Raw genomic sequence first — 20,610 nt, 5'->3', positions numbered from 1 at the left:
AGAGAAGTGTTGAAGATGGTTTTGTATTGACTTGATGAAACAATTACAAGATGAAACATATATATAGGGAAGAAAAAGAACATAAACCTAATTTTGCCTAACTTACCTAACTTGCTTGACTATGGTAACTTGCCTAACTTTGAACAAGAAAATTGACTAGCCTACCATTATTCCAACATGTTTATTTCATGCATTTTAATTGCTTAATACTCCCCCTCAAGGTGGAATGTGAATGTCAATCACACCCATCTTGCCAAGTAATGAGTGAAACATCCCTTGTCCAAGTGGCTTGGTAAATATATCAGCCAACTGTGCTCCAGTACGAACGTAGGCTGTCGTGATAACCCCTGATTGAATACGTTCACGAACAACATGACAATCGATTTCTATGTGTTTGGTACGCTCGTGGAACACAGGATTGGCTGCTATATGAAGAGCCGCTTGATTGTCACAATGCAGTTTTGCTGGCACATGATGATCAACTCGTAAGTCAGCTAACAAGTATTTCATCCATGTGAGCTCACACGTCGCAGAGGCCATGGCACGATACTCTGCTTCTGCTGAAGATCGAGAAACAGTGGTTTGTTTCTTAGTCTTCCAAGATACCAATGCTCCTCCAAGGAATATGCAATAACCCGTGACAGATCTCCTTGTAATTGAACATCGAGCCCAATCGGCATCACAATATCCAGCCAAGATTAGGTCCCCCTTTGAAGGAAATAGAAGTCCTTGTCCAGGTGCCCCTTTCAAGTATCGCAAGAGACGATGGACTGCATCTAAATGTGGTTTTCTTGGTTGTTGCATGTATTGGCTGAGTACATGAACTGCATATGAAATTTCCGGTCTAGTGATAGTAAGGTAAATAAGTTTACCAACAAGTCTCCTATACTTCGAGGCATCATGAAGAACTTGCCCTTCCGTTGGAGATAACTTCAAATTTTCTTCCATGGGAAATTTTGCAGGTTTGACACCCAGTAAGCCGGCTTCATCAAGAATGTCAAGCGTGTATTTCCGTTGTGAGATAGAAATACCTTGAGAGGACCTAGCCACCTCTACGCCGAGAAAGTATTTTAATGGTCCCAGATCCTTGATTCGAAACTGAGTGTGAAGAAACTGTTTGAGATCACGAATGGCCTCTTCATCATTGCCTGTGATGATCATGTCATCAACGTAGATTAGTATAGCTGTGAATGAGTGATCACGTACCTTGGTGAACAAGGAATAGTCGGCCTTGGATTGTTGATACCCAGCTTGGTGTATAGCAGTGGAAAATTTGTGAAACCAGCTTCGAGAGGCTTGTTTAAGCCCATAAAGTGACTTGTTGAGTCGGCATACATTGTGCTCCCCCTGACGACGAAGACCAGGAGGCAGTTGCATATAGACTTCTTCCTCAAGATCTCCATGGAGGAAGGCATTTTGAACATCCATTTGGTGAAGAGACCAATGACGAACAGAAGCGACGGCCAAAAGACATCGGACGGTAATAAGTTTGGCAACTGGGGCGAAAGTCTCTTTGTAATCGATACCTTCACGTTGTGTAAAACCCTTGGCAACAAGGCGAGCTTTATAACGCTCGACAGACCCATCTGAATGATACTTGACTTTGTAAACCCATTTACAACCAATAGCTCGATGCCCGGGAGGGAGACGAGTGAGAGTCCAAGTCTGATTTTGTTCCAAGGCTAGGAGTTCAGCTTGCATGGCGGCTTGCCATGCAGGATCACTATTAGCTTGCTCAAAGGTAGTGGGTTCAACAATGTTGGAAATAGCACAAGCAAAAGAACGGTGTGAAGAAGAAAGATGAGCATAAGAAACATAGTGAGATAAAGGGTAACGTGTACCTGACATGGAAGAGGAGGTGGCACTGGGAGCAAGAGAGTGTACATGATATAAATGATAGCCCTGAAGTCGTACGGAGGGTTGTGGAGGACGGTTGGAGTGGCGAATGGCAAGGGGAAGAGGGGAGGGAGCAGGCTCGGTGATGAGAGGGTCCGAGGAAGGGTTGGTGGCATGGATAGGGGGTGTGACTTGTGGTGGGTCGTGCGGTGGGTCGTGTGGTGTGTCGTGGGATGGAAGGGGGATGGGAGTGGTGGTAGGGGCAGGTGAGTCGATGGTAGTATCAAGGGGAAGAGGGAGAACAACACTGTCAAGTTGGTGATCTGGGGGTTGAGAAAGAAAGGGAAAGGTGTCCTCATGAAAGATCACATCACGGGAGGTGGAGAATTTGTGGGTAGTGAGATCATAAACACGGTACCCCTTTTGACCAAGAGGATATCCAACAAATATGCATTTCCGAGCACGTTGATCAAACTTGTGTGTGGGAGTGAGATTTGTGGCATAGCATAAGCAACCAAACACACGCAAGTGATGAAAATCTGGAGGTGTACAATGTAAAAGCTCAAATGGGGTTTTGTGATGGAGGAGTGGTGTTGGTAAGCGATTGATTAAATAACATGCCGTTTGAACACTTTCCCCCCAAAAAATTAAAGGTAAATTGGCTTGAAAACGAAGTGCTCGCCCAACATTTAAAAGATGGCGATGTTTTCTTTCAACGACCCCATTTTGTTGGGGAGTAGAAGGACAAGAAGTGTGAAACACAATACCCTTGCTATCAAAAAAGGGACGTAAAGAAATGAATTCAGCCCCATTATCTGCCCTAATCGTCTTGATCATGCGATTGAATTGTGTTTGAACCCAAGCAATAAAAGAACGTAACAACCCTTGTGTTTCAGATTTTAAACGCATAAGATGGATCCAAGTAAATCGTGAATAATCATCAACAATAGTCAAAAAATATCTAGCCCCTGAATGAGAATTGACTCGATGAGGTCCCCAAATATCACAATGTATTAAATCAAAAGGTGCTTGAGATGAAATAAAGCTTGACGGAAAAGACAAACGAGTTTGTTTAGCAAGGGGACAAATGTCACACAAATGGCTAGAATCAAACATAATAGTTGGAACTTGCTTGGTCAAAAGTTGTAAGGGACCGGTGGAGGGATGTCCTAACCGTCGGTGCCAAAGGTTTGAATGATGGTTGACATTGTGAGCTAAATGAGGATTTTGTGTTGACGACAAGTAATAGAGCCCATTATATCGCTTGCCCAGGCCAATCGTCCTCCTCGTAGCCATGTCCTGTATCACACAAAAGGTAGGAAAGAAAATCACTATGCATTGTAGAGACTCAGTGAGTTTGCTAACGGATAACAAATAAACTTGAAAATTTGGAACATGTAACACATCATCAAGTTTAAGAAGAGGAGTTGCTTGGACGGAACCAACAGATTCTATAATGGCTTTTCCCCCATTCGGCATTTGTACATAATCACACATAGATTTCTTGTGAAGCAAGTGAGATGAAGGAGATATATGATCCGTTGCCCCACTATCAATGATCCAATATAGGTTTTTCTGTGGTAAGGCTCCTGACATTTTAGACAAAGGTGTAAGAGTACCTGTGGCGTTTGCAAAATGGTGAGGATTACCATCCAAGTTGTTTTTCTTGAGCATGGCCATGATTTGGTTGTACTCTTCAGGAGTGAACTTGGGGCTGTCACCGTTGGTTTTATGATGGTGCTGATCCATGACTGTGGCGACTTCACTGCCAGTCTTTATTTGATTAGCCGCAGGTTTCTTCTTGTTAGGAGGAATCATCTTTTTGCCATGGTATTTGTGCCCCGGTGGAAAGCCATTGAGATAGAAACACCGATCTACGGTATGATATTTTTGATCACAATATGAGCATTTAATAGAGGAGTTACCTCGTTGTGCAGCAGATTCCCTATGGCTTGTCAAATGCATCGCATGCAAACTGTTGTTATGACGAGTGAGAGATACCTCCACTTGTTTCTCTTGTTGTAAAACAAGAGAGTATGCCTTCCGAGTGTCGGGAAGTGGCTGCATCAACAAGATTTGCCCACGTACTGCGGCATAGGATTCGTTTAATCCCATGAGAAACTGCATCACTCTTTCCTTTTCATCACGTTCATTGATCTTCTTCAAACCCCCACAAGTGCATGTTGAGGGCTCATGATAGGACGTCAATTCATCCCACAATGCCTTTAGTTTGGTGTAGTAGACTGAGATCGATTGTTGCTCCTGTCTGTGCTCAACAATTTCTCTCTTAATTTGGTAAACACGTGAATCGTTCCCTTGAGAGAAACGATCACGCAAGTCAGCCCACACATCTGCTGCTGAAGTGTAGTAGGAAACGCTGCTTGCAATGTCTTCATGTACAGAATTCAGGATCCATGCGAGAACCATGTCATTGCATCGTTGCCACAATGCAAATTGTTTATCTGTTTCAGCAGGTGCGTCAATGGTTCCATCGACCAAACCTAGCTTGTTCTTAGCACTTAGACTGATGCGCATAGCACGGCTCCATGTGTTGTAGTTGTCTCCTTGAAGGGTTTTGGAGACCAAGATGTTCCCAGGTTGATCAGAGGGGTGTAATAAAAACGGGTTCGAGAGATCAGTAGCCATTTCTAATGGTTTTGTGTTGGTTCCTGAATCACTCATGATGACGATGTTGTTGGTTGTGGTGCGGAAGCGTTGAAGATAGGTGGGGTATTCAGAGTCACCAGAAACGGTGCTCTGATACCATGATAAAATATGAACTTGCTAAGGTTTCGTGGGTTCTAGGGTTGAAGCCATGAGAGAGAAGTGTTGAAGATGGTTTTGTATTGACTTGATGAAACAATTACAAGATGAAACATATATATATAGGGAAGAAAAAGAACATAAACCTAATTTTGCCTAACTTACCTAACTTGCTTGACTATGGTAACTTGCCTAACTTTGAACAAGAAAATTGACTAGCCTACCATTATTCCAACATGTTTATTTCATGCATTTTAATTGCTTAATAAAGACCACACTGGTTGAAGAAGTCCTTAGGCAAGCTGTAAAAGAAAAGTTATTTGCTGATGCGGTTATGGAAAGAAGTGTGCAAAATCCGGACCTTGTAGGAATTCAAAAAGAAATTGCCAGAAAGTTAGGTATGGAAGTTTATGAAAGCGAAACTATGTCAGACAGAGCACTTCGTCTGTGTAACAGGATAAAAGCCAAGAAAGTTCTTGTAATTTTAGACAACATTTGGGAAAGCATTGACTTGCAGAGTGTAGGACTTCCTTGTCTGCCGACTTGTAGAATACTATTGACATCCAGAACTCGAAAATTGCTATCCTCAGAGAAGCGGTTGCAAAAAGACTTTGAGCTTCAAGTTTTAAACGAGGAAGAAGCTTGGCGTTTATTTGAGACGTAGGCAGGTGATGTTGTTAAAAATCCCAACAAACAAACTGTGGCAACTGCAGTAGCCAAAAAATGCGGAGGTTTGCCAGTTTTGGTTGTCACAGTCGCAAGCTCTTTAAGAAATAGAAGTACTTTACCAGTATGGAGGGATGCCTTGAGATGCCTAAAAGTGTTTGACAATGAACACTCAGCCGAACAAGAAGCATACTCGGCTTTAGAGTGGAGTTACAATCAATTGGATGATCAAAAGCTTAAGCCCCTATTCTTGGTATGTGGAATTTTGGTACGTCTTGGGGGAGCCTACGCTTCTCAGACAAACTTGTTGAAATATACAATTGGTTTGGGTTTGTTTAATAACATTGACTCAGTGGAGCATGCACAATATGCATTGCACTCGCGGATTGAAGAGCTTAAAGATTCTTGTCTGTTACTTGAATCCAAGGATAATACATCATTCACAATGCATGATTTGGTATGCGATGTTGCCATCTCAATTGCATCCAAAGGCCAATATGCCTTATTAAGAACATATGGAGATGAGTTGAAGGAATGGCCAAACAATAAGGATTTTTTGGAAAATTGCACAATGATCTCTTTGCCTTGCAAAAACATCCCTAGGCTTCCTGAAGTTTTGAAATGCCAACAACTGGAGTTTTTTCATTTGCAATATGATGGTGACTTGCTTGAAATCCCAGGTAACTTTTTCGAGGAGATGAGAAAGCTTAAAGTTATGGATTTTACCAATGTGCATATTTGGTCGTTACCTCCATCTCTTCTGCTCCTAGAAAATCTTCGTACATTGTGTTTGGATCAATGCATGTTGGGAGACATAACTCTAGTCGGACAGCTATCGCAACTAGAAATTCTCAGCTTTATATATTCCAAGCTTAAAGAGTTGCCGAAAGAAATAGGGAAATTGACTTGTCTTCGACTGCTGGATTTAAGCTGGTGCTCTGAACTCAAAGTGATTTCACCTAATGTTATATCAAGTTTGAAAAATCTAGAAGACTTGAGAATGAAAAACAGCTTCAACGGATGGGTGCCAGAAGGAGTCACCGGAGAAAGAAGTAATGCTAGCCTTTTGGAACTGAAGGACTTGCCTCGTTTAGCTGCATTAAGCATACATGTTCCAGATGCTAGCAGTATTCTAACAGACTTGTTCACAGACAAGTTAAAAAGATACGAAATATTAATCGGCACTGCGCCAAAATGGGACGATGTGGATGAAACCCTCAATACATTGAAGCTCCACCTCCCAACTGGCTGTGAATTGGACCATGGTCTAGAAATGTTGTTGAAGAGATCATGTGAAGATTTGTACTTGGATGGATCGGAGGGAGCTGATAATGTTGTGTACCACTCAGGCAGTGAAGATTTTCAACAACTCAAGCATCTCCATGTGAAAAACAATGCCCAATTTACACATATCATTACTGAGGAGGTTTGCCTTTGGTGTCATTCTTTCCGATTTATGCCATTAGTACTTCTTTTTTTTTTTTTTTTTTTTTTATTTGAGCGATATAATTTACAAAGAAAAATGAAACAACCACCATAGAACTTCTAGATTTTGTCTGGTTAAATTTACATATAGTTGATCATTTGAAGTGGTTCAGTTTTATCTAGTGCGCATCAAGAAATATCTATTGGTATAATTTTTTCATCTAAAGATACCATTTGACTAGATAATAACAATTAATGTGAATTCTCTTCTCTTAAAAATCGAATGTACAAATACTGCAGGTTGTGTTGCCGAACTTAACAAGCTTGGTGGTGGATGAATGTACTGGTTTAACTTTTGTGTTATCGTCTCCCATGGCTAGGAATCTTGTACAACTTAAAAAACTAGAGATAACCGGATGTGAATCAATGGAAGAGATAGTTTCAACAAAAGAATATGGTGAAGAAAAAACAGATGGCATGTTTTGTAAGCTACAACATATGAAGCTAAGAGATCTTCCAAAACTCTCTAGATTCTGCTCAGTAAGCTGTAATGTCCAGTTTCCATCTTTGGAGAGTTTGAAATTGAAGAATTGTACAGAATTGAAAGGATTTGTCTTTGAACCTAAACTTGAGACTGAAGAACTATACTTTCTTTTTGACGACAAGGTAAAATTATTATACTATTGTTTCTCTTTTATTGATCATTATTCTTACGTCTAATATATTCACTTCGACAAAAAAAAAAAAAAAAAAAAAAAGAATTTAACAATTTTGTATAATTCGAATACAGGTAGGGTTTCCAAAGTTGGAGATATTGTCCATCTTTAGGCTATCTACTTTGACTACAGTATGGCACAACCAACTTGCTCCAGACTCTTTCTACAAACTTGGACATGTTGAAGTTATCGAATGCCATAGTCTAATAAGCATCTTTACACCTAGCATTGCAGGAAGATTGAATGCTTTAGGAAGTTTATTGATAAGTTCGTGCAGTTGTTTAGAGGTGGTTTTTGAGATCGAAGAAACACCTTACACCTCTACGACTCAGTTGAAAATGTCTGGTTGTGAAAATCTAGATTCGGTATTTATAGATGACTGTAAGAGTTTGAATTATATTTTTCCATGCTCAGTGGCTAGAGATCTTCAGCAACTACGAGAGCTAAAAGTGAAGTTTTGTTCTGGAGTGGAGGAAATAATTTCCAAGGGAGAGGCACTAGAAATGATGCCCAAGTTTGTGTTTCCAAAATCAACAAATATTGAATTTATCTGTCTAGCCCAACTTAAGAGCTTCTATCCAGGAATGCATGCTTCCGAATGGCCGCTACTCGAACAAGTGGATGTGAAGGAATGTGGTAAATTGGATATTTTTGCCTCTGAAATTTCAAGTTTCCAGAAGCATGAGTTTGGAGGTCTTTACACTCCAATTAAACACTCTCTGTTCTTAATTGACAAGGTAAAAATACATTACACAATTTTCTTAAACGAAGTTAGCTTTTCAAGCTAGTTCATAGAAAAAATCTCCTTCTGTCGTTATTTTTGTCGTTTATCATTCTTGCGTTGGTAATATTGCAGGATGTATCATTCCCCAACTTGGAAAACATGACCTTAGGCAGAGACATGGAGATATGGTGTGGTCCATCTTCATTGATGCGAGATTTATACCCACACAAATTAAACCCTCTTTTTGACAATTGTAGTATAAGTAGGGATCGTTCTGGACCGGGGATTAGGAGGGATTGTTAATCCCTTGGATTTGACTCAAAAACGTAAAATAACAATATGAAACACTATACTAGACTCAAAGAATTCAAAACTAAACTTTAAAACACTAAGACAAACCAAAAGACTCAAAACAACACAAACACACTCAAATCTGCCTAAAAACCACTTTCTGGGCAGATTTGAGCACAAACACAAATTTGGACGAAATTAAGTAATAACTTGACTCAAGACCGTAAAAACACAATATAAAACACTAAACTAACTCAAAGAATGTAAAACTAAACACTTAAAACATTAAAACAAACCAAAAGACTCAAACATCACCCAAAACACTCAAAACTGCCTTAAAAACACTTTCTGGGCAGTTTTGAGCACTTTGGTGAATTTGGACGAATTTAGGAAATAAATTTAATCAAAACTCTTAAAAACAAAAACTAAGATACTTTCTAACTAAATTGGACAATAAAGTAAAGGGGGATTGATTTTGGATGAATTTGAAATTAAAAACTGAAATTTGGAAATAAAACAGATTGTAAAACGAATTTGATGGAATAGAATGGATGGGAACCTAGCTAAGGGGTTCATCTCCATACATGTTACACTTGCATAATAAAATGATTTCCAATTGCATTTCAATAAACCATGAATTCTCAACACCCCAAGTTAACCGTGATGCACTAATTAACCTTCAAATCTTCCTAACGTTATTGAATTGGATGGGTTAGCGCATACAACAATTCAAAACATTCCCCACAAGTCCCCTACATGAATGCATAATAGAGATACAAGCAAGAATCATTACGCTCTATGAAAATTATAAGTGTTGACGAGGCATTCGTTACCATGGAATACGCATGAAACTTATGCCAAGAATTCGTTTAACGCGATTGTTTATAAGCAACCTCCACTACTTGTGAATATAAGTTCGTAACTATTAGGTGAAACTCACTTATATTCTAGCGTCATATTCATGCATGAAAATTAAGCGTGCACTCTCAATAAACATACATAAATAAGTTATCAATCAAACAGTTAAACAAATTGAACCACAACTTATGAAACGCAATTAGAAGTAATCAAATCAAAATGCAAGCATAAACATATATTTCGAATCACCCCCTAACCAAGGGGGGTTTAGTTCCTCATAACTTTGAAATCAAAGAAACACCTAAACATTCCAACAACTCAAACTTGAATTGTATGAACGTTTAGGCACTCTTCTCTTCCATTCCTCATACGTACAAAACAAAGAGAATTGAATTTAAACATTGAAATCAAAGAAACACCTAAACATTCCAACAACTCAAACTTGAATTGTATGAACGTTTAGGCACTCTTCTCTTCCTCGTTGTTGTAGCACAAGGTCTAAGGATAGTTTGATGGTGTGAATGGTTTGGGAGTGATGTTTGGATTAATAGGGAAGGCACGGCAACAAGGGGTTTGTTGCTGCAATATGGATGAATGTATGGCACTTTGGATTCTAAGGGGATGTTGTTGGTGTGTATGGATGAATTTCTGCAATGGATGAGTGAATTGTGTTGTGAATGGAATCAATGAATTGTGGCTGCAATGGATGCTTATTTATAGGTGAAATGGGGGGAACATGACAGCTAGGAACTTGGTGGAAATCTGGAATGGTGATGGGAGATGCATGTGGCTGATTTATGCATGTGATTAAAGGGTGGAAATGCATGTGCAATGAATATGTGGCTGCATGTGCAAGGGGACAATCTGGAAATGAAGGTGAATGTGCTGATTTGTGGTGCAATGATGAAAGGCAAAGTGCATGTGCAGAAATGATAAAGGGGGAAATGCATGTGGCTGCAATGGTAAAGGATGGGAGTGCATGTGCAATGTTTTAATGAATTGGGAAAGCATGTGCAAAAGGGGAATGCATGTGGCTGCAAGGTGTGAATGATTATGAGTATGATAAGTGATAAGTGTATGGTTATGATAAGTGATATGATATGTGGTGATGATAAGTGATAAGTGGTGATGATAAGTGATATGATATGTGGTGATGATAAGTGTATGATATGTGGTTATGATAAGTGATAAGTGTATGGTTATGATGAGTGATAAGTGATAAGTGTATGATAAGTGATAAGTGATAAATGTATGATATGTGGTGATGATAAGTAATGGGAAAGCATGTGGATTAGGTTGTGAAAGCATGTGAATGCATGTGTTGATGAATGGGATTGTGGAGATGCACGGCATAAGGGAATTGGAAAGGTTTAAATGTCCTAAAACTAAAGGGAACAAGGTTCCAACACTTTGGTCTTCAATTAGGTCTTCAATTTCGTCCAACACTTTGGCTCCAAGCATAAGTTATCCATCCTTAGCCCAAAAGTGCTCCAAAAGTCTCCAAAATGCATCTTTTTGCTCCTTTAGCCCTTTGGACCTACAAACACACGAAAATAGCTTAAAGTAGTAAAATAACTAAAGAAACATAACGTAAATGCACGAGAACAAGCCATTTAAGTCGCATGAATATGCTCCTATCATTCATCACAGTTGTTTAGGAAACTAAAATCGTTGGTGTTTGAGTACTCCGACCAGAAAGTTTCTTTATTTGAGAATAGTGTACATCCAGATGTGACCTTCCCACATTTAAGTGTTTTGAAGCTTAAGGAAATGCGGAAGTTTTTCCAAACTTGAAAGTTCTACATGTTGTTGCTTGTGCTGCATTGAAGGATCCGGTGTTATCTGCTATTCCCTTCAAGAATTTAACAACTTTGGAAGTAGTTGGTTGTCATAGGTTGAAATATTTAACAACTTACACTATAGCCAAAACTTTAAAGCGGCTAAGACAAATGACGGTTGGGCATTGTAAAAGAATGAGAGGAATAGGGGCAACGACATCAGATGCAGATGATGCAGGAAATGATGGTGAGATTTGTTTTAGCTAGTTGCAAAGTTTGAAACTTTACTCTCTACCACGTCTGCAAGATTTCTTCTCTGGAAATTGCATTGTCAAATTCCGATCCTTGAAAACCGTACATATATACAAATGCCCTGAGTTGAAGATTAACTGTCTTGAGTGGAAGAGTTCCCCAGAACTAGGAGTGCAGATAACAGAGGAGGTAGTACGAGATTATTATTGGTGTCGCAAGGATGACGACGACGACGATGAAGTTGATGCAGATGGTGGTGTTGGTGATGGTAATGAATCTAATGATGATGTTTACTGTAGATGGTGATGATATTGCTGATGACGGAAGCTATGAAGATTCTAATGGCGATAGTGATGGTGATGCAGATATTGATGATGGGGGCTGGTGGTCGTGGTGGTGGTGACGACAATGCTACACTCACCATAAAGACGAGAATACAAGTGGTACATCACATGTTTAAATAGAAGTGGTGGGAAATTTTTTTTTTTAAGTGATTAACTTTTTAGCACACATATCCCACAATTTGTATAGTGACACGTGGTGTACCACCTCGTGTACCGGTCACACTAAAAAATCTCTATTTGGTAACATGTTTGTTATTTTTATCTGTAAAGGAAATTGGTTTTGGGTTTTATAGAACAAAATTTTCTACTATAATTTTTATTCACTTTTCTAACTGAGGGGTTCATGTTGAGACACCCCTGAAGCACAAAAATTTACCTCCAACCAAGAGGCTAATCACAGCACGACACGAGTCAACATCGGAATAAAGCTCTTAGAGCCCCACATTGATTGTGCACGAAAGTCGGAGACTCCTCAATTATAAAAGAAGATCATTTCCCTCCATAGAATTAATCCCTAATGCCATTATAATACTTAAACTTGTCATTAGAACTTGTTAATGATGATTATGCTTAGACCATTGTATCATGTAAACTCTATATTATTATTGAAAAATCATCTACCTTCGCGGACGTAGCCCAACTTAGATGACCAGAGTAACCATGCAATGGTCATAAACTTGACACTTGACTTTGTTCCAAAGTATCTCCAACTTTGTGCATCAAGATTAAGCGTCGTTTGTGGGAAATGACACTTATTCCTACTCTCATCAACTTTGTCAAGCTAGTATCCATTGTTTGGACACTCTTCTTTGATCAGGTATCCCTATCCAACATAGAGAGTCGAGGAAGCCACAACACCCAGAACGACACCCTTTTCGTGTCTAGCGTGAGGCAGTGATTGAAGGAAAGAAAGAAAGATACTCTTCAAGCTAAGGTCAAGGAGAAGAAAGCTCAGAACAACAAATAGTAATCAGGAGTGAGATCTTCTATGAACAACATGGGAGGCTCTTCGAGATGTTGCACGAGACTTGACATACCTCGTCTTACGACCCTAGCCTAATTAAACCCTAGCCATCACATGGGCTTTCACATGAGTAGCTAAAGGACCAAAACAATATGGACTTTAAGACAAAACAGAAGGCCCGAATAGAATTGGGCCACAAAATTCAACAATGGATTGCATGTTGGGAGGTGTCCACCCATCCTAGAAGGCTCTTCCACAATTAAGGTTTTCTTCTTTTCTTGGCTAAGCGAAACGTGTTTGTTTTCAAAAAACTTATCATGCATGTGTACTGTCTTTCTAATAAAGATAAAACTCATATGTATTGGTTGGCCCTACCAAATATTTGTCACCTGACTCGCTCTCCATGTGAAAGAATGTTTTAATCAATTTAAAAGTATTCTAAAATAATTTCACAATCATGTTAACTTTAGCGATCATCACCACTTGAACCTTAAGAAATAATTGCGCAAACGTTATTCCATTGTCATGTGAACCTTAAGGGCTTGTATGGTGGCCTAGACTAGATAAGCCTAGAACAAAGTCTAAGCTCAATCCTATGAAGTCCCACTTCTATCTCTTCAGGATCTAGCATTTTCTCTATGATCGAATTAACCTAGAAAGATAGTTCCGTTTCCGCGATTCGTTCATGGTTTTCATTTTGGTTAAATTAGAGTCAAGTCTCATGCACGCTTGCAATTTCTTCATTGCAACAACCCTTTTTTTTATTTTTTTTATTTATCTTTCTGGTTAAATTACACATAATATAAGACAATGTTTATATTAACACCTCACATATTGTTGAATACACCACACATTTGCTTCTTTTTTTTATTTTATTTTATTTTATTTTATTTGTTTTAATTTAAACGTATCTTAATACACCCCATATATTTTCCATTAATACCCTCACACCCCAACTCTCAATATATACCTTACATTTCCTACATACGCCCCATACTCTTCACCAAATAATAAAAATATAGATTTGAGAATCCACCAGGAACGAACGAAAAATTTAAGAATCCATCATTTTGTGGCAAAAAGGAATTTTTAGAAATGCATAACATAAATAATGGTTCTGCATTAACTTCATGAATACTATTTTTGGATTGCTTCATAATTTTCCAAAAGCTAGCCTACTCTTTGATAATAAAGAAACCATAAAAATTCGGCAAAAAGTTACAGAAAACTACTATAATATTCGGCATGAGCTTGCCTATACCTTAAAAAATTGCTACTTCCCTCCATTGCTTCACAAAATTCTAACCACATCAAAAGAAATAAAACATTAATATTAGTTTCTTCCCTTACCATTAGAACTTAATTAGTGTAAAAACCACTAATAAAAATAAAGCAATATGTAAAAGATTGTATTTGTGTAAGTCTAATAAGAATGATTTTTTCTTATGATTATTGTTACAAAGCTACAGGTTTCTGGTAAATTGTTACATGTGACGAAGGAAGTTGAGAGTAGTTTTGTGAGTTGAAGAAGATAAATAATCTTAGGACATATATGTTAAAAGTGATTTGTGTTGTAGGCCTATGTGACGGAACTATTCTAGGGGAACAGAGAGAGGGAGGCCGACGGCAACAAGAGATAGAGTGATTTAATTGTGAGGTGTGTGTTGTATCACCCCATTGTGCCTTTATTTATAGTAGTAGGATAGGTAGAATTCTTACCCTTTTCGGATTACAACTCTTTATAGGTAATTAACTACTAATAGGAATATAAGAGATATTCCTAAATCCACTAGGATTTACATAATCACATTCCTATTCTAAATATGACCGCAACACTCCCCCTTGAGTGTGTAAATACTCAAACAAACATTGCATCAGATCGTCAACAGATAAGGTAGAACAGTTGATGAAGTCAACTGTACAACGGGCGAATGCAATTCTCTAATATAAGAAAGTAAGTATGCATGGGTAATAAAACTCACAAAACCACCCTATGGTAAAACCTAGGATAGGTGAAAACCCATAGACTAAGGAGAAAAGTGAGAAGTAGGCATAATGTCTAAAACAAATGTCAAACATGACGAAAGTAGTGAACTCAACGAAGTATGATCATCCCAGGGTGGGTGCCTCATTAGGTAGCAAAAACTCAGTGGAAAAAGTGCTCCTAATCGTAGGCAAAAGAATACATTAAGATCAAGTGAGTATGTTTCAGGATACTCCCCTTGAGTTAGACATAACTTCCAAATAAGAAAATTACAAGCGATTCAATTCAGATAATTTATGCACGCATATTGATTCCTTGTACGAGCTTCTGAAAAGTAGAATTGGGCAATGACTTGGTGAAGAGATCAGTCAGGTTGTCCTGGGAACGGATTTGCTTGACTTCAATGTTCTGATGTTGTTGTTGATGGTGAAAGTAAAAGAACTTCGGTGTTATATGCTTGGTGTTGTCTCTTTTGATGTATCCCTTCTTTAACTACTTGATACATGCATCATTCTCTTCAAAGATCATCGTATGAAGGTCAACGATAGATGTAAGACCACTAGTGCTTCAAATATGTTCTATAACTGCTCTTAACCAAAAACACTCACGCGAAGCTTCATGCAGGGCAAGAAAGTCAGCATGGTTTGAAGAAGTCACAACTAGTGTTTACTTGGTAGACCTCCAAGATATAGCAGTGTCTCAAACGGTAAAGACATAGCCCATTTGAGAACGTGCCCTATGTGGGTTAGACAGATATCCAGCATCTGTGCAACCAACTAGGCGATAATTAACCAGATGATCGTGAAGGTCGGCGGGTGCCTTGATGATGGCTCTAATACCCTTTGCAGTAAGATGGAGCTTTAAGTCTTGAACCCACTTCAGGTAGTTTCTTCCAGATACTTCCAGAGCAGTGAATTTGAGCTTGTTCAAGTTCGAAAACTTCGAGTTTCAAAGGCACTAAATATGAAACTACATGTTCAATTTAGTTTTATGAATGATTAGTTCACAAATGAGAGGTTCCAGCAAGAACACATAATGCAATATGTTGATTTAAGTGTAGTGGATTTGAGTTGCTTCAGGAACTCAAGTGTGAGAGCTTCGGGACTACGAAATGATGCCAACGGTTCCAAGTATAAAAATAAATTATTGAATCATTAATGTCCAAAAAATGATCTTCAGGTCAATAATTTTGGATTAATTATCAGATTAATGGACCGTAGGTCACTTTTAATTAATTCAATAAATTGAACCATGTAGGGTCAATTGTAAAAGTAGAAAATAATAATAACATTTGGGTTAAAATTATTTAGAATGCCAAAAAGTAGCATTAGGTCGAAAAAAACATAGCCCAAAAGGGTTTAGCCTTGGGTGCCGTGAGTCGGGAAAAGCCCTAGAGGCTATTGGGCCTCGGGTTTGGCTGCAAAAACAGCCCATATGTGGCTACAGGCCAAGGGCCGAGGCAGGGAAGCCCAGCAACAATAGCTACTAGCGTTTGGGTTGAATGGGTGGACACGGGGTAGGCCCATCGAAACGCTAACCTTGGGTTGAGTTCGAGAAGCCTAACTGAAGTTGGGTTTCTTTGTTATTGGGTCGAGAGGAGCTAAGCCCAGCAGACAGGGCTGCAGGTAAGTAGGCCAGGGTGCAGGATAAGGCCCAGCAACCTTATGTTGCTAGTAGTTTGGGCCGAGAACACATGGACGAGTCCAGGAAGGCTGCGGGCTTCCTTAGGGAGTAGGCTAGGCTTCGAACCAGGGTAAGTCAACCAGGTCGAAGGCCTGGTGTGTCCATGTGGTTGCAACAAGGCCCAAAGGGATGCTGCCATGGTCCAGACGTAAAAACGACATTGTCCTGGTGGCGTGCTCAACGCGGCTAGGCAGCAGGCCAGCGCGGAAAACTATGGTAGTGCCATGGTGATGGTGCCGTGCGACACCTGCCGCACCATGCCCAATATTTTTTTTTTTTTATTGAATTAGGGTTTGAAAAACCCTAGAATTGCTTCTAATTTTTTTATATGCTTTGACTCACAAGTTCCACATAGCAAAATAATTGTGTACTGCATGAAACATACATACATATATATATATATATATATTGACCAGTATATAAACATATACAATATATATATATATATATATATATTGGAAGAAAAATATAAATATAGAGGGGTTCATGCATCATGGGGAATGTTTTTATGCTTCGTGGATGTTTCAAATATTTTATTTTATTTTAAGCGTACCTGATTAGCAAAAAACAAATAAAAACTTTGAATTTTTGTAGAATAGAGAGCCTCCTCCTACGATCCTTCAGTTCCTTAGCTTATGGCAAAAGCATGTTGTAAGCCTATATGACGGAAATATTCTAAGGGAATAGAGAGAGGGAGGCCGACGTCAATAAGAAAGAGAGAGTTATTTAATTGTGAGGTGTGTGTTGTATCACCCCATTGTGCCTTTATTTATAGTAGTAGGATAGGTAGAATCTGTATCCTTTTAGGATTACAACTCTTAATAGGTAATTAACTACTAATAGGAATATAAGAGATATTCTTATATCCACTAGGATTTACGCAATCACATTCCTATTCTAAACATGACTGCAACAATTTGGAGTTTATTTAGAGTTCATTTATTTATTTTTAAAACCTTATAAGGTCAAAATTGATATTTCATATTAAGGTATATAACTCATTTAATATCAAATTTTAAAATGGAGTGTATTCACATAATATGGGGTGCTAATAAAAATACCCCAAGACAATGCTAACATTAATTCCCGACAATCATTAGGATTAAGGTACCATCATTTGATTAGTGCCCCATTTCCGTGATTTATGCTAAAAGCATGGAGTTTGTTGCACCTAAAAGAGGCTCAGACTTCCTCAAATATTAAATGTTGTGATAGATTTTCTCCCAAAAAAATATCGAGAATTATTTACTTTTTGTTGTTCTTGTGGGGGACTTTTCATGATAGGATGGTTTATGGGCTCAAATTCCATTAAACTCTTATCTCCAACCCTAATTAAGCATTAATTACCTAAAACTTTTTGGGGCTAAACACCTTTTGAATAATCTTTAATATGCGAAGTGTGGCTAGGGATGGCAATTCTAATCGTTAAACCCGATAACCGTGGATAACTGCCCGAATGTATTGGATTTGGATATGAAAATTCGGGTACGGTATGGATATGGGGAAAAACCGTAAACTTTATTCGGTTATGGTTTTGGATATGGTTATAGGGGTCTCCAATCCGTATCCGTCCCCAAATCCGACCCGAATATATATATATATATATGTATATATGTATATATATATATATATATATTTGATATATAATATAATTTTATTCAATTTACCGAATCCTCCCTGTACTAATTCATTATGCATGCATCGAACCCTATACTATTTTTATTATGCACCAAACATCATGCATGGGGCATACAAACAACCTCATCAACTCAATACTCTTATTGTTATATTCAACCAAATTAATTCATTGAATCATTTTATATATCAATTATCAAATATTACAAGTTTATCAGATTCATCTCTCTTCAAGAGTATCACTGTTAAGAAATTGGTGCATGTTATCATTAACAACTTCAAATATATTGTTAGTTTTTTGTAATTGGATGTTGCTATTTAATGACGGAATTAGTTTCTACTAAAATTTATAATACGTCAATTGGATAAATATAATTTTTGTTTTTGTTTTTTTTGTTTTTTGACGAAGATGGGTATAACCAATAACCGATTGAAAATCTATTACCCAGTAGATATGGTTATGGATAATCCCCGATGGTTAATTTGTGGTTATGGATATGGTTAATTTTCATGGTTATGGGGATGAATGTAGCATTTCCGTCCCCAAATCGAACCGTTGCCAACCTTAAGTGTGGCTTCACTTGTAGCCCACTATGGCGCTATCAGTGTGGTGTAATGTAATGGGAAGATGGGGGAGTACAAGATGAAACTCTAACAACCTTACAAATTTTATTTTTCTATTTTATACGAGCGATATTGAAGAAGAGGAAATTAGACATGAGACTTTGAATACAGAGTAACCAACTAAACTATTGTTCCCTTGCAGAAACTCCAAGACATTTTGTTTTGCTCCTCGTTTTGTTTAGTGGGTAAATGCTCTACTATTCGAGTTCCAAATCCGAGCTAAAAATGACACAACATTACAGTTGGAACGAAAGACGGGAAAACATAAGAATAATCTTTTACATTTGAAAAGTTCTAACGATCTTTGTATATGTAGTAACACTATAGGCCAATGATATTCCTCTATAGTAGTAAATGAGAAGTCTCGTATTTGACTGACATAAATGACGAGTTCAATACCTAATTATTTATGGAATTTTATCTCGTTTAGCCCAAATTCTCTTCTCAAAGTAGAATATCGTTAAAGAAAAAAAAAACCCCTCAAAACATCACAAGAATTAAAAAGGGTCATACCAGAAATCCACATTGATACATAATCACAAGATTGAAAGAATCATTCTGAATAGAAAAACGGCAACAGAACTGCCACTTGTCAACTTTGAGACTTCTACTGATAGTACTCCCCCCTCATCTCCAAATATAGTACCACCAGATGACCATGATCCTGAGAATATTCCTGAGATAAGCTCTACTATCCCTGTTGATGATACCGTTGTTCCGAATTATCAATTACCTTTCAGGCACAACCGGGGAAAGCCACCCAATTGATATTCACCGGACACAACGAAAGGCTCTAAATACCCCATTGCCAACTATGTGTCATCACAGAAGTTATCAGAACCCGGCAAAGCTTTTGTACAACAAATATCCAATGATAGCACAACAAGTTCATTGAAGGAGGCACTATTTGACGATCGATGGACCAAGGTAATGGAGGAAGAAATGGCTGCACTTCAGAAAAATTAAACGTGGGATTTAGTTCCACTTCCCCAAGGAAAGAAGAGAGTTGGGTGTCGATGAGTGTACACCATCAAGTACAAAGTTGATGGGTCTGTTGAACGATACAAAGCACGATTGGTGGCTAAGGGATACACTCAGAAGTATGGTGTTGATTATACAGAGACATTTGCCCCGGTAGACAAGATTAATACGGTAAGAGTATTGCTTTCATTGGCGGCCAACTTAGATTGGCCATTACAGCAATTTGATGTGAAAAATGCTTTCTTACATGGTAATCTTAAAGAAGAAGTGTATATGGATATTCCACCTGGTTATGCATTGGTTTTACAACCTGTAGTAGTGTACAAGTTGAATAAAGTGTTGTATAGGTTGAAACAATCACCTCGAGCATGGTTTGAGAGGTTTCGGACGGCTATGAGAAGATATGGGTTCAGGCAGAGCAATTCCGGTCATACACTTTTCTTGAAATGTCGAATTGGGAAATTGACGACACTTATCATCTATGTGGATGATATGATGTTACGGGTGATGACAAAGAGGAAATCTCAAGGCTCAAAGATTACCTAGCAACCGAGTTCAAGATGAAAGATCTTGGCGGTTTGAAATATTTCTTGGGGATAGAAGTAGCTCGATCTAAACAGGGTATATTTCTATCTCAAAGAAAATATATTCTAGACTTATTAGCAAAAACCGAAGTGCTTGATTGTAAACCGACTGACACCCCTATAGTCCAAAATCACCATCTTACTGTGCACCCTGATCAAGTTCCCACTAACAGAGATTGTTATCAAAGGTTAGTTGGGAGGTTAATTTATTTATCTCACACTAGGCCTGATATTACATACGCAGTAAGTGTTGTTAGTCAATTTATGCATTCTCCAACTGAGGCACATATGGGTGCAGTTGAACGCATCCTACGATACCTGAAGTCCTCACCAGGTAGAGGCATCATGTTCTCCAAGAATGATCATTGCCGAATAGAGGGTTACACCGATGCAGATTGGGCAGGCAATGTTACTGATCGTCGGTCCACATCTGGTTACTTTACATTTGTGGGAGGAAACTTAGTGACTTGGCGGAGTTAGAAACAGAAGGTGGTTGCTTTAT

General features: G+C 38.4%; 3 protein-coding genes across 3 annotated transcripts; 2 read left to right on the top strand and 1 right to left on the bottom strand.

Annotated features, from left to right (window-relative positions):
- Positions 1-2,759: 2,759 nt before the first annotated feature.
- Positions 2,760-4,701, bottom strand: LOC148695249 (uncharacterized). Its single transcript, XM_088699129.1, has 2 exons — positions 3,456-4,701; positions 2,760-3,135 (listed from the first exon to the last, which is right to left on the bottom strand). Exons 1-2 carry the CDS (start codon positions 4,516-4,518, stop codon positions 3,092-3,094), a joined length of 1,107 nt encoding a protein of 368 aa, XP_088555255.1. The 5' UTR covers positions 4,519-4,701; the 3' UTR covers positions 2,760-3,091.
- Positions 4,702-4,915: 214 nt separating this feature from the next.
- On the top strand, positions 4,916-11,173 carry LOC148695247 (putative disease resistance protein At4g27220). Its single transcript, XM_088698334.1, has 5 exons — positions 4,916-6,691; positions 6,991-7,356; positions 7,481-8,143; positions 8,263-8,386; positions 11,109-11,173. The coding sequence occupies exons 1-5, from the start codon at positions 5,711-5,713 to the stop codon at positions 11,171-11,173; spliced, it is 2,199 nt and encodes a 732-aa protein (XP_088554460.1). The 5' UTR covers positions 4,916-5,710.
- On the top strand, positions 4,934-5,263 carry LOC148695248 (putative disease resistance protein At1g61300). The gene has a single exon (XM_088698335.1). It carries the CDS (start codon positions 4,934-4,936, stop codon positions 5,261-5,263), a length of 330 nt encoding a protein of 109 aa, XP_088554461.1.
- Positions 11,174-20,610: the final 9,437 nt, after the last annotated feature.

The sequence above is a fragment of the Pyrus communis genome, chromosome 8 (genome assembly GCF_041283825.1).
Source record: "Pyrus communis isolate YQ-2024b chromosome 8, ASM4128382v1, whole genome shotgun sequence".
NCBI classification, from domain to species: domain Eukaryota; kingdom Viridiplantae; phylum Streptophyta; class Magnoliopsida; order Rosales; family Rosaceae; genus Pyrus; species Pyrus communis.
The sequence above is the reverse complement of the archived record's forward strand: the minus strand, read 5'-3'. Positions and strand labels throughout refer to the sequence as shown.